The 14,355-nt window shown below is 43.0% G+C and overlaps 1 protein-coding gene across 1 annotated transcript in view; it reads left to right on the top strand.

The window, feature by feature from the left end:
* LOC120048327 (chromodomain-helicase-DNA-binding protein 9-like) overlaps nt 1–14,355 on the top strand; it is a 118,996-nt gene that overhangs the window by 56,064 nt on the left and 48,577 nt on the right. Inside the window, exons 4-8 of the mRNA XM_038994220.1 lie at nt 9,350–9,461; nt 10,716–10,865; nt 11,334–11,402; nt 12,082–12,137; nt 12,574–12,691. Of these exons, the coding sequence (XP_038850148.1) occupies nt 9,350–9,461; nt 10,716–10,865; nt 11,334–11,402; nt 12,082–12,137; nt 12,574–12,691 (505 nt within the window). The remainder of the gene's footprint in view (nt 1–9,349; nt 9,462–10,715; nt 10,866–11,333; nt 11,403–12,081; nt 12,138–12,573; nt 12,692–14,355) is intronic.

Raw genomic sequence — 14,355 nt, 5'->3', positions numbered from 1 at the left:
GTTTTGGTTGAAGTTGAATTGAACAGTATAAAACAATCAGAATGGATAAAGACTCATTGAAATCACTTAGAATGTGTGTTGCCACCCTAGGATCACTCACTACTCATAAAGCAAATGTACAACTTTTATTATTCAAAACCGTCAAATACCGTCATACCGTCCAATTTCTTTTAAATACCGTGAAATAATATATTGGCCAAATCGCTTCCAGCCCTACTTCCTCCCCCTCTCTCAAATCAACGATTTCACAGTAAAGTAAACTGAAGAAGTGTCACTAATTTCACAGTTTAGTAATCCTGTTGGTTTACGTGTCAGATATGGTGGTTTTGAAGGGGGGGTGTTTTGCTATAGTCCAGTACGCCATTGACAGTCACCAGTATGTAATGGCCATGTTAGGTTAAGATAAAGCAAGTGTGTCTTGCTAAGGATGGGTTAGCTCACAACATCACGGAAACCATGTGCACGCTTCAATGGGGCAGAAGGCCTTGTGTTGTTGTGATTCTGGATGGCCAGATAGCTAGCAACAATGACAAGAAGCTGCCATGTGGGGAATCGTAGGTGACTCGTTTCAGCTAGTTTCATCTTGTTCTGGATACCATGTCTTGTTTTGACTGATTTTATTTCGCTGCTAATATGGCTAAAATTAGCTAGCTAGCTAACACACATCTGTAACAATGTATTTGAGAGACAACAAGTGCTCTTTGTGCAAATGTATTTATGTTTTCAATAAACATTGGAAATGAAATGTAGTTACGTGTTGTCAACAATCTAAGCCAACCCTGTCTGTTTTGCCCCATAGTTGCACACGCGTTGGTTTTGTTGCTAAACAACCAACATGTCTATAGGAGAGAATATAATATGGCCTACTGTTTGATGATACGGGGTGAAACTGCTGGATTTCTCTATTTCAGTATTTCAGTCCTGCCCGTGTGTGGGAGAACATTCTGTTGTGTCCATATTTCCTGGACTGGTTGATATTAGAGCGGTCTTGTTGCCGTTTCACATTCTCCTCAGCTGCTCATTGCGTAGCAGAGTAGAGCATTTGGTCCATTGCCACTCACAGGAAGTGATGTCACATCCGCCACCCACGCTGCCAACTATACTCCCTGGGGCGCGTTGCCAGGCAACCCCAAAGTGTCATTGTGGAAGTGTAATATCATCCAGAGGAGGAGGAGTAAAATGAGAAAGATGGTTTCAGTCCTACAACAACACTACATGTTCAAGGAGACCATGAAAGCTCTAGTATTGACAGACAGTGGGAGAAACGCTCAGCCTCCTACAGACCACAGTGTGTGTGTGTGTGTGTGTGTGTGTGTGTGTGTGTGTGTGTGTGTGTGTGTGTGTGTGTGTGTGTGTGTGTGTGTGTGTGTGTGTGTGTGTGTGTGTGTGTGTGTGTGTGTGTGTGTGTGTGTGTGTGTACACACATAAATGCATGGTTATTTGTATAGATCACTGTGTGGTTTTGTGTGTATGTTTCGGGCCTTCTCTCTAGCACCCTCTCTCTCCCTTTGTCTCCATCTAAACCACCAGAGCCAATATCAGTCCTGATTTAGTGGGAAATGTCCAGAGGGGATAGTGTATTCTAGACCTAGCATAGTGTGTGTCCTATCCTAGACCTAGCCTGGCGTGTGGCCGAGAACCAGTGTGTGAGGCCGAGGCCAGCTTAGTGTGACTGAGACAGGCTAGGCTGTGGTAATGGCTGTAAGCACAGGGCAGGATGAATGCCTGTCTAGCTGGTTGAATGACTGGCTGGAGGACTGACTGGCTGGCTGGTTTTCCTGGCTCCACTATACTGTATTGGAGCATAGGCCCAGAAGGAGTCTTCTATCGCTTAACTAGAGACAGGCTAGCACTGTCACAGCACATACAGTACCCTCTGTAATTATTAGGACAGTGAAGGATTTCTTCTTTTGGCTCTATACTCCAAAAGTTTGGATTTGAAATCGAACAATGACATTGAGGTTGAAGTGCAGAGTGTCAGCTTTAATTTGAGGGTATTTTCATCCATATCAGGTGAAACATTTAGAAATTACAGCACTTTTTGTACATAGTCCCCCCATTTTAGGTGACCAAAAGTATTGAGACAAATTCACTTATGTGTATTAAAGTGAGAAAGTTTGACGCACAAATATCATACCCCCAAGGCATGCGAACCTCTCACGATTATAATAACGGGAGGTTAGCATTTTTCTGTAAGTTTCCCACTCGTCATTATTCACGACTCATTCAGGATTATCCATAATCATGGTTGCATCCACATTAATTTAGAAGTGTTTAGAAATATATTCTATTCTTAATTACAATTAAAGTGACTCCAAAATGACACAATACATTATTTACCATTAATTTCTAATGGGCACAAAATAATCAGAAACACAACCAAAACAAACAGCAAATGCATCCAACAAGTTTCTAGAGTCACAAGCTTGATGTAGTTATTGCGTGCTTTGAATATGGGACCAAATACTTAACTTTAATACACATAAGTTCATTTTTACCAATACTTTTAGTCCCCTAAAATGGGGGGACTATGTACAAAAATGCTGTCATTTCTAAACTGTTTGCCCAATATGGATGAAAATACCCTAAAATTAAAGCTGACAGTCTGCACTTTAACCTCATAGTCATTGTTTGATTACAAATCCAAACTGTTGCAGTATAGAACCAAAATAATAAAAATGCTTCCCTGTCCCAATAATTACAGAGGGCACTGTAGTTAGCTCTGTGTGTATGTGTGAGTACCTCTTTCAGAGTAGTTGGTGTTGTGTGAGAAGGAATCTACTTACTGCGTGTCTGCTCGTGTGAGCGTTGCCGTGTTTTGGAGCGTATCAGACAGAGCTAGAGAGCTTCTGTTCCTGTTGCTGTGTGAGAGGGTACAGGGAGGGGAGAGGGGTGGAGGAAGACAAGGTGAGATATAATGTGCATGACAGAGGGAATGAGGGAGGACTGATCAGGAGCACACACAGAGAGAAGACCTCAGGCTATGTATGGTGTTTAGAGCACTTTACACCAAACCTCTGAACTTGTTCTGAATGGAGGATTCCTCTGTCTCCTCTCTCTCCCTCTTCAGATATGAGAGAACAGACATAGAGTACAGACATAGGCCTGTACAATACTGACATATAACAGACATGGTCCTCGCTTCATTTTCGTTGCCAAACCCACTGGCTCCAGGTCATCTATAAGTCTTTGCTAGGTAAAGCCCCGCCTTATCTAAGCTCACTGGTCACCATAGCAGCACCCACCCATTGCACGCGCTCCAGCAGGTATATTTCACTGGTCACCCCCAAAGCCAATTCCTCCTTTGGCCGCCTTTCCTTCCAGTTCTCTGCTGCCAATGACTGGAACAAATTGCAAAAATCACTGAAGCTGGAGACTCATATCTCCCTCACTAACTTTAAGCATCAGCTGTCAGAGCAGCTTACAGATCATTGCACCTGTACATAGCCCACCTGTAAATAGCCCATCCAACTACCTCATCCCCATATTGTTAAAAAAATATATATTCTCCTTTGCACACCAGTATCTCTACTTGCACATTCATCTTCTGCACATCTATCCCTCCAGTGTTTAATTGCTAAATTGTAATTACTTTGCCACTATGGCCTATTTATTGCCTTACCTCCCTAATCTTACCTCATTTGCACAAACTGTATATAGACGTTTCTATTGTGTTATTGACTGTACGTTTGTTTATTCCATGTGTAACTCTGTGTTGTTGTTTGTGTCGCACTGCTTTGCTTTATCTTGGCCAGGTCGCAGTTGTAAATGATAACTTTTTCTCAACTGGCCTACCTGGTTAAATAAAAATAAACAAAACATATACGGTACGTATACGGTATGTCGGTATGTCTCGGCTGAGGACTTTTAACGAGAGTGGCACGTATAGCTTGCTGTTGTTGTTGGCCAATCATAAGTCATCAAAGCGGCAATAGGCTACAGCCATAGAGCCTCCGTGTTAGGAGATATTTAATCAATGGAAGATGGAATTCAAATTCTGTAATTAAAAATGAAAGGAGAATGATAGGCTACAACGACCAAGCGCCAACAGCTAAGCTGCTACTTTATATTCTGAATGGAGTTGTTGTTGTTTAACTGTGCAGGAGGAGAAAGCACATGCATTCTCAATTAGCCTAGCAGTTTGATGCAGTCAAGACAGGCAACATAATATTATTTGATGATATATAAACTATCTATGGCAGCTATTAGTCTACTATAGCGCGAGTCTGCTTGGTTGGTTGCTGTCTCATCCTCCCACCTCCCTGTTCCCGTGTCACTCGCTCACACTCTCAGTAGCCTACACACACAGCACAGCCCCTGCCCGAGCTTCACTTCTTTAAAGAAGCTTAAAAATATACTTTTCTGCCGCTTCCTTCACTCGGATTGAATAGGACCGGGTCTGGGTCCGACCAGGTCTATATGGAACGGGTCTAGTTGTCCTCAGGTCCCTTGGAAGGGGTCTCTATATAAAAAAATATATTTATGCATATCGGGTCCGGATGGGAAAGCCCCAGGTCCATTTCGAATGGGTCAATGTTTTTGGACCCGTGAAGGACTCTATTTCACAGTTCAATGAGATGGATGTGCCACTGTGTTTTCCTTTTTTACAGTTAAGTAACGAAGTTCTGATGAGGGAAGAGACACAGGAGTATTAGCATGGACTTATAGCCCTAGGACCATGCCTCAGGACTACCTGGCATGATGACTCCTTGCTGTCCCCAGTCCACCTGGCCGTGTTGCTGCTCCAGTTTCAACTGTTCTGCCTGCGGCTATGGAACGCTGGCCCGTTCACCGGACGTGCTACCTGTCCCAGACCTGCTGTTTTCAACTCTCTAGAGACAGCAGGAGCGGTAGATATACTCTCAATGATCGGCTATGAAAAGCCAACTGACATTTACTCCTGAGGTGCTGACCTGTTGCACCCTCGACAACTACTGTGATTATTATTATTTGACCATGCTGGTCATTTATGAACATTTGAACATCTTGGCCATGTTCTGTTATAATCTCCACCCGGCACAGCCAGAAGAGGACTGGCCACCCCTCATAGCCTGGTTCCTCGCTAGGTTTCTTCCTAGGTTTTGGCCTTTCTAGGGAGTTTTTCCTAGCCACCGTGCTTCTACACCTGCATTGCTTGCTGTTTGGGGTTTTAGGCTGGGTTTCTGTACAGCACTTTGAGATATCAGCTGATGTAAGAAGGACTATATAAATTGATTTGATTTGATTTGACTTATACAGTGCATTCGGAAAGTTTTCAGACCCCTTGACTTTTTACATATTTTGTTACGTTACAGCTTTATTCTAAAATGTATAAAATATGTTTTCCCCTCATCAATCAACACACAATACCTCATAATGACAAAGCAAAAACAGGTTTTTGAAAATGTATTAAAAATAAAAAACTTTTCTCAGTACTTTGTTGAAGCACCTTTGGTAGCAGCTACAGCCTTGAGTCCTCCTGGGTATGATGCTACAAGTTTGGCACAACTGTATTTGGGGAGTTTCTACCATTCTTCTCTGCAGATCCTCTCAAGCTCTGTCAAGTTGGATGGGGAGCGTCGCTGGACAGCTATTTTCAGGTCTATCCAGAGATGTTCGATCGGGTTCAAGTCCGGGCTCTGGCTGGGCCACTCAAGGACATTCAGAGACTTGTCCCGAAGCCACTCCTGTGTCCTCGCTGTGTGCTTAGGGTTGTTGTCCTGTTGGAAGGTGAACCTTTGCCCCAGTGTGAGGTCCTGAACGCTCTGGAGCAGATTTTCATCAAGGATCTCTCTGTACTTTGCTACATTCATCTTTGCCTCAATCTTGACTAGTCTCCCAGTCCCTGCTGCTGAAAAACATAATGCTCACAATGCTTCACTGTAGGGATGGTGCCAGGTTTCCTCCAGAAGTGACGCTTGGCATTCAGGCCAAAGAGTTCAATCTTGGTTTCATCAGACCAGAGAATCTTGTTTCTCATGGTCTGAGAGTTTTTAAGTGCCTTTTGGCAAACTCCAAGCGTGCTGCCATGTGCCTTTTACTGAGGCGTGGGTTCTGTCTGGCCACTGTACTATAAAGGCCTAGTTGGTGGTGTGCTGTAGAGCTGGTTGTCCGTGTGGAAGGTTCTCTCATCTCCACAGAGGAACTCTAGAGCTCTGTGACCATCGGGTTCTTGGTCACCTCCCTGACCAAGGCCCTTATTCCCCGATTGCTTAGTTTGTCCGGGCGGACAGCTTTAGGAAGAGTCTTCGTGGTTCCAAACTTCTTCCATTTAAGAATGATGGAGGCCACTGTGTTCTTGCAGACCTTCAATGCTGTAGAAATGTTTTGGTACCCTTCCCCAGATCTGTGCCTCGACACAATCCTGTCTCTGAGCTCTACGGACAATTCCTTCGACCTCATGGCTTGATTTTTGCTCTGACATGCACTGTCAACTGTAAGACCTTATATGGACATGTGTGTGCCTTTCCAAATCATGTCCAATCAATTGAATTTACCACAGGTGGACTCCAATCAAGTTGTAGAAACATCTCAAGGATGATCAATGGAAACAGGATGCACCTGAGCTCAATTTCGAGTCTCATAGTAAAGGGTCTGAATACTTATGTAAAGAAGGTATTTATGTTTTTTATTTTTAATACACGTGCAAAAAAATTATCTGTTTTCGCTTTGTCATTATGGTGTACTTTGTGTAGATTGCTGAGAGAAAAACAAAATTGAATCTATTTTAGAATGAGACTGTAATGTAACAAAATGTGGATGCGGTGAAGGAGTTAATAGAATGCAGACCATTCCATTGACCAGATTGGCACACATTCAACAAATTGGATCTAGCAAAGTGGATATTCCTCAAATCCGTCATGAGTTATGTATTGTAACAGTCCCACAATGTGCTTATTTAAGTCCAATTTTGATATATTTGGCTGTTTTCGCTGCATAATATTTATAAGTTTTCCCCTTTCAGGTTTAAAAGAAGTAACTGTTAAACGCTAACTCCCGCTCGTATAAGCTGGTTAGCATAGCTAACTCCCGCTCGTATAAGCTGGTAGCATAGCTAACTCCTGCTCGTATAAGCTGGTTAGCATAGCTAACTCCTGCTCGTATAAGCTGGTTAGCATAGCTAACTCCTGCTCGTATAAGCTTGTTAGCATAGCTAACTCCTGCTCGTATAAGCTTGTTAGCATAGCTAACTCCTGCTCGTATAAGCTGGTTAGCATAGCTAACTCCTGCTCGTATAAGCTGGTTAGCATAGCTAACTCCTGCTCGTATAAGCTGGTTAGCATAGCTAACTCCCGCTCGTATAAGATGGTAGCATAGCTGGTATACAGAAATTGGTGGTGGTAGTCAAAGTCGTTTTTAACTGTAATGAAGTTGATTGGTGATGATGCCATGAACATGTGTTGGGGTTGACATCTATATAAGCATTACACTCAGATTTTTACCTCAACATAGTGTGAAATACACATATGAACAATATCCTAAATGTATGCTAATTTTGCTGGGATTCAGTGAGCAGACTCGGGATCTTTCCCCCACTCTATTCCATGGCAATTGAGTTCAATTGACCTCTTTACCGCATCTACAGTATTAGCCTGTTAGATCCAGCCACGCTAGTCTGTCTGCCTGCATGGGGATTTGGAGTTTGGACTGGCTCTTTGTGTAGGTTGAATCATATCCATGTTTATGTGTTTTCTGAGCCATAGAGGGAGGGAGGGGAAGAGTGGAGAGGGATGGAGGGATTGGAAGAGAGAGAGCGATGGAAGAGAGACGAGAGAGAGAGAGAGAGGTAGGTGGCAGGAGGCGGTGACTGAGGGGGGGGGGGGGGGGGGAAGAGAGCGAGACCAGAGAGGAAGAAGTGAGGGGGATAACTGGGTCTAAAACCGGTCTTCTCCAGCAGGTGGCGGTACATTTTTTTTAAAATTATCGCTCACCAAGAGGAGATTTTGTATGGAGGTCAATGAGTGTTGAATTTAGTTAACAAAAAATGTAATGGCTTATTTATGGGCTGTTATTGTAAATAATAATTAGTTTTTAACTGACTTGCCTAGTTAAATCAAGGTTAAATAAAAATGTATTAGATGTGGCTTATTTGATCTGATAGAAGTTTGGTAATGCTTAGGTTCTTACCAGTCTAATGATATTAGGAGGACATGTGACATCCCGGCATCTTTGAGAAAGTCTGAGTTTTGTCTGTTGTTCACACACGTACCTGCCCTCTCATTGGCTAGAATGGTCCCACCTGATCTTGCCTCCTCATGACTGCCTTCCATTTTTGAAGACATGTATTTTCATTGTTAGATCGACCACTTGAGTATCTGGTCAATATAATGGATAATCTATGGCAAGACAGAGAGCTAGAGACGGAGAAGGGAGGAGGCTCAGTCACTATCTATATCTCTCTGTTTTGATCCAATATAGAGCTTGACAAATGGAGCAATGGAAGTGCAGTCTTACATGTTGATAAGAACACAGCAGGCTGGGGCGGACAGACAGGCAGGCAGGCGCACACAAGAGAGAGAGAGACTGTATTTGTGTCTCTCTCTCAAACTGTACATAGCAGAGATCTATTGTATCAGTCTACTGGTTCATATCTTCCCTGTCTGCAGACACTCTGACACACACACACGCACAAACACACACACACACTACACACACACTACATATTTTCTCCCTGAAAAATATCTCTGCATTCTGCACATGATGAGATATTGAGTCACCACAGTCATGGACATATTAGAAGCTGATTTTCACACAATAACCAAGAGGGACATGATTATATTATTGGAGATTTGTTAAATGTGATAATCCCTTTTGAGGTCATTAGGTCATGCTAAAGTATTTATTTAAAATATGTGTTAATATTGTAGCTAACTGCCTGGTTACTTCCCATGAAAATGTATGTATTGATGTTCTATAATTTAAATGTACTGCAGCCTACTTGAATCAGTCACTATTTGTCTCTAGGTTATGAAAGTGCATTTAATAAGGCATTAAGCAACCATGGAAACAATTAAATCATTCATTTTAAGTGAGGCAAAATAAACAGAGCTGGACTGGTAATAACAGTGAAACAAAATAACTATTCTTACTTAATTATAATTCTTTGTGTAATAATTCCTTTTTGCCTTTAAAAGATGCAGTGAGGAACACGGCACACTGTACTGCACCGCACGGCAGCGCACACACTCCTGAGGTCATTTATTTAGCACAGCAAGGACAATCTTTATATTATCGTTCATCAATTATTCAGAGACAGTTTCCATGAAACATAGCAGAGGGAAAGAGGAGAAAATAGAGTCCAGTTTTCCTATTTTGTATCTCGTTTAACAGACGTTGATCCTTAATGTTTGTCCTGTTATCTTTATTTCAGGAAAATCATCATTAAATTTGGAGGGATGAAGAAGAAGAGGGAGACAGAGTCTTCAGAGGAGGGGTCTGATGAAGAGCGTCCGCCTCAAAGAGCCTTTAAAGACGATGACTCGGTGAGTCCCTCCCCCAGTATCCAAGCTGCAGCACGCAAAAGCCTTATGACCGTGTTATTGTGATTATTAAAGGCATGGAGTCCCTCCCCATGTCTCCAAGGCTACATGCAGGTTCTTTATGGCTGCAGAACTCTTATGATAGTGTTTTTGTGATGTTTAAGGCAGGGGTAGGCAAATATATTTATTTATCTATTGTAGTATTATTATTAAAAGGCATGGAGAGGCCATTTCTTCAGTCTGCAGAATGCAGGCCTTTATGTTTAAAGATTCATGTCATATAGACTGGTTCTTATGACAGTGTTGTTGTGATAGTTAAAGCCATGGAGAGTCCCTGTCCTTGGGCTCTCTTGTTGGCCATGCTGATGCTGAGTGGAATACAGGAGTCACAGCTGTGGTATGGAGTCAAAGTACACCGGGTGGTTCAGAGTTAGTTCAGGGCCTAACCAACTCAAGAACGAATAGCTCCAGTGTAATTTACTGTTGTTGTTGGTAGAGCTGAGGTTTATGTAGGGGTAGGCCTATTCTATACCTTGAGGACAGTCCTTATCCGTAGACACTGGTGTTGAGTGAGGGGGACGATCTGCTCTGTTCCAGTTGACAGAGTATTCAGTGAGTGGGGATGAAAGACTACTCTCTCCCCCTGGCTTTGTCATAGTATGGAGCGACTGGGGATTACCCCCCCCCCCCCCCCCCCCCCCTGCCCATGTGTGGGTATAATTATCCTCATTACCCCCCCCCACCCAGTCTTAATTAGAGCTGTCTGAAGATGTCATTTAGAATGATCCTCCATTCCTGTATGTTGCACTATAAGTGGTGGAGTTAGTAGACAGACAGCTACAGCACCATCACCACAGGGGACCCCTCAGCCTGGGAGGTAACCTGACAGGCAGGGAAGGAGGGACCCCTCTGCCTGGCAGGCCCGAGTCTTTTATGGTCAGCCTGGGTTATTCTCATACACAGACACGTTATTAGTTTCAACTGAATGGTATTTAGTATCTCATTAAACTGTGGCTGTCATTAGCAGGGTCTCTGATGTGTTTTCCTAATAATAAACACTAAGTACACTTGAATGTCATACATTGCTGCGGAGTGCATACAACACACAGACACATGCACACACACTATTGAGAATAGACAGGACTGCCTTAACCAAATAAAACATAGGAAAAGAGTTATAATGATATTTTGGCTGTACTGATTTGTATAATACATAACCTCCGTAATACTAAACCTCTTTCCCTTACCCCCCTGTAGACGCGTCGGTCGAACCGCCAGGTGAAGAGGAAGAAGTATGCAGAGGAGGGAGAGGCCAGGGTGTCTGATGAGGAGGTGAAGGTCATGGTTAAAGCCAAGAGGACCAGCACTACTGCAGCACGCAGAGAGCCAGCACAGCAGCTGTTTGTGGTGAGGAGATACTGGCCTGGCCCAGGCAGCAATCAATAACTCTCAATAACATTCAGTTGTTCTAGACCAGTTGTTTCCAACTCCAGTCCTCCAGTACCCCCAACAGTACATTTTTGCTGTAGCCCCAGACAAAAACATCTATTTCAACTTGTCAGCTAATCGTCAATCCCTCAATGAGTTGAATCAGGTGAGTTTGTCTGGGGCTACAACAATGTGTACTGTTGGGGGTACTGGAGGACTGGAGTTGGGAAACACTGTAAGACTGATAGGTTCTACAGTACCAATATATTCTTCATTGCTCTATCATTGCTCTATCTAGTCTAATATGTGTGTTATAGGAGTACAATGCATCTCAAGGCCATACTTCATTCTGATATACATTGAAAATACATGAAACTGGTGTGTGGAGTATGAAGGTTGTACATGGGGCTGTTAAAGTGGTTTGTTTCCATCTTGTCAATGCTGCAGGAAAACCCCAGTGAGGAGGATGCTGCGGTTGTTGACAAGATCATGTCATCTCGAATAGTCAAGAATGAGGTAGGATTACAATCATTATCTTTAATGCCACACTCACTCATACCACTCTTTGTAGTACTATAGTATCTTAGTTTGCAGTAGTACATCTACTTACCTCCTGCAATGTGGGTTTGATTGAATTCAATCCTCTGTCTTTTCCTACTATACACTGAGTGTACAAAACATTAAGAGCACCTTCCTAATATTGCAACCCCCCTTTTGCCCTCAGAACAGCCTCAATTCGTTGGAGCACGGACTCTACAAGGTGTCAAAAGCGTTCCACAGGGATGCTGGCCCATGTTGACTCCAATGCTTCCCACAGTTGGCTGTTGAGCGTGAAAAACCCAGCAGCGTTGCAGTTCTTGACACAAACCGGTGCGCCTGGCACGTATTACCACACCCCGTTCAAAGGAAATAAAATATTTTGTCTGCCCATTCACTCTCTGAATGGCACACATACACAATCCATGTCTCAATAGTCTCAAGGCTTAAAAATCCTTACTTAACCTGTCTCCTCCCCTTCATCTACACTGATTGAAGTGGATTTAACAAGTGACATCAATAAGGGATCATAGCTTTCACCTGGATTCACCTGGTCAGTCTGTCATGGAAAGAGCAGGTGTTCTTAATGTTTTGTACACTCAGTGTATGAAGAGCTTTTAGTCTGTATTCTGTCCTATAATATTGGTTCCTCTTCTAGGTCGCTCCAGGAGTTATCGTAGAAGTGGAAGAGTTCTTTGTAAAATACAAAAATTAGTAAGGCATTCTTTTTCATTCCAGCTAAGATAATTGCATTCACATTTTTAAATGTTTGTATTCAACCGAAAAAGCCAAATACAGTATGTTAAACAGAGTGATGTAAGACACAGCTTGTCATTACTAGTTCTTGCACTACCACTTTGAGATGCCTTTGACTGAACTCACATGTGACCTCATTGTAGTTTCAGTAGAACAAAATCCAGGTCAGTCTGAAATGAAGACTAATTTGGTGTGTAGTAGATTGTAAATCCTATACAAATGTAAAATGTACAAAATGGCACACAAATGGAACATTATACATAAAGTAAATATATATCCATTTGAAAGATGTACGACATCATAAAAGACATTGAAGGTTTATTTGAAGTTTGTACTATATGTGTATGTTCTCGTGCATTCCTTACTCTGTGTGTTGTCCCTCGGTCTCCTTCAGCTCCTACCTCCACTGTGAGTGGGCCGTAGAGCAGCAGCTGGAGAAAGACAAGAGGATTCAGCAGAAGATCAAACGTTTCAAGATTAAACAGGCACAGAGAGCCCACTTCTTTGCAGATGTAAGACCCTTTCACACCAGTGTGTGTGTGTTCGTGTGTGTGTGTGTTTGCCTGTTTAGCACAGGCGTGTTTGCATGCATCTCTGTAGTGTGCTTTAGGCCTTGATATGTTCATCCCACCCACCCATGCAGTCATACAGTGTGTTTTTCCCCCAGACTCCAGATGGCATGAAGGTGGTTTACTTTGTCTTCCTGTGTGTTATAGATGGAGGAGGATCCCTTTAACCCTGACTATGTCTTCCTGTGTGTTTTAGAATGAGGACGATCCCTTTAACCCTGACTATGTCTTCCTGTGTGTTTTAGATGGAGGAGGATCCCTTTAACCCTGACTATGCCTTCCTGTGTGTTTTAGATGGAGGAGGATCCCTTTAACCCTGACTATGTCTTCCTGTGTGTTTTAGAATGAGGAGGATCCCTTTAACCCTGACTATGTCTTCCTGTGTGTTATAGATGGAGGAGGATCCCTTTAACCCTGACTATGTCTTCCTGTGTGTTATAGATGGAGGAGGATCCCTTTAACCCTGACTATGTCTTCCTGTGTGTTTTAGAATGAGGACGATCCCTTTAACCCTGACTATGTCTTCCTGTGTGTTTTAGAATGAGGAGGATCCCTTTAACCCTGACTATGTCTTCCTGTGTGTTTTAGATGGAGGAGGATCCCTTTAACCCTGACTATGTCTTCCTTTGTGTTTTAGATGGAGGAGGATCCCTTTAACCCTGACTATGTCTTCCTGTGTGTTATAGATGGAGGAGGATCCCTTTAACCCTGACTATGTCTTCCTGTGTGTTATAGATGGAGGAGGATCCCTTTAACCCTGACTATGTCTTCCTGTGTGTTATAGATGGAGGAGGATCCCTTTAACCCTGACTATGTATTCCTGTGTTTTAGATGGAGGAGGATCCCTTTAACCCTGACTATGTCTTCCTGTGTGTTATAGATGGAGGAGGATCCCTTTAACCCTGACTATGCCTTCCTTTGTGTTTTAGAATGAGGACGATCCCTTTAACCCTGACTATGTCTTCCTGTGTGTTTTAGAATGAGGAGGATCCCTTTAACCCTGACTATGTCTTCCTGTGTGTTTTAGATGGAGGAGGATCCCTTTAACCCTGACTATGTCTTCCTGTGTGTTTTAGATGGAGGAGGATCCCTTTAACCCTGACTATGTCTTCCTGTGTGTTTTAGATGGAGGAGGATCCCTTTAACCCTGACTATGCCTTCCTGTGTGTTTTAGATGGAGGAGGATCCCTTTAACCCTGACTATGTCTTCCTTTGTGTTTTAGATGGAGGAGGATCCCTTTAACCCTGACTATGTCTTCCTGTGTGTTATAGATGGAGGAGGATCCCTTTAACCCTGACTATGTCTTCCTGTGTGTTTTAGAATGAGGAGGATCCCTTTAACCCTGACTATGCATTCCTGTGTGTTTTAGATGGAGGAGGATCCCTTTAACCCTGACTATGTCTTCCTTTGTGTTTTAGATGGAGGAGGATCCCTTTAACCCTGACTATGTCTTCCTTTGTGTTTTAGATGGAGGAGGATCCCTTTAACCCTGACTATGTCTTCCTGTGTGTTTTAGATGGAGGAGGATCCCTTTAACCCTGACTATGTCTTCCTTTGTGTTTTAGATGGAGGAGGATCCCTTTAACCCTGACTATGTCTTCCTGTG

This window comes from Salvelinus namaycush, chromosome 1 (assembly GCF_016432855.1).
Source record: "Salvelinus namaycush isolate Seneca chromosome 1, SaNama_1.0, whole genome shotgun sequence".
In the NCBI taxonomy this organism is placed as follows: domain Eukaryota; kingdom Metazoa; phylum Chordata; class Actinopteri; order Salmoniformes; family Salmonidae; genus Salvelinus; species Salvelinus namaycush.
This window is presented reverse-complemented; position numbering and strand designations above follow the sequence as displayed.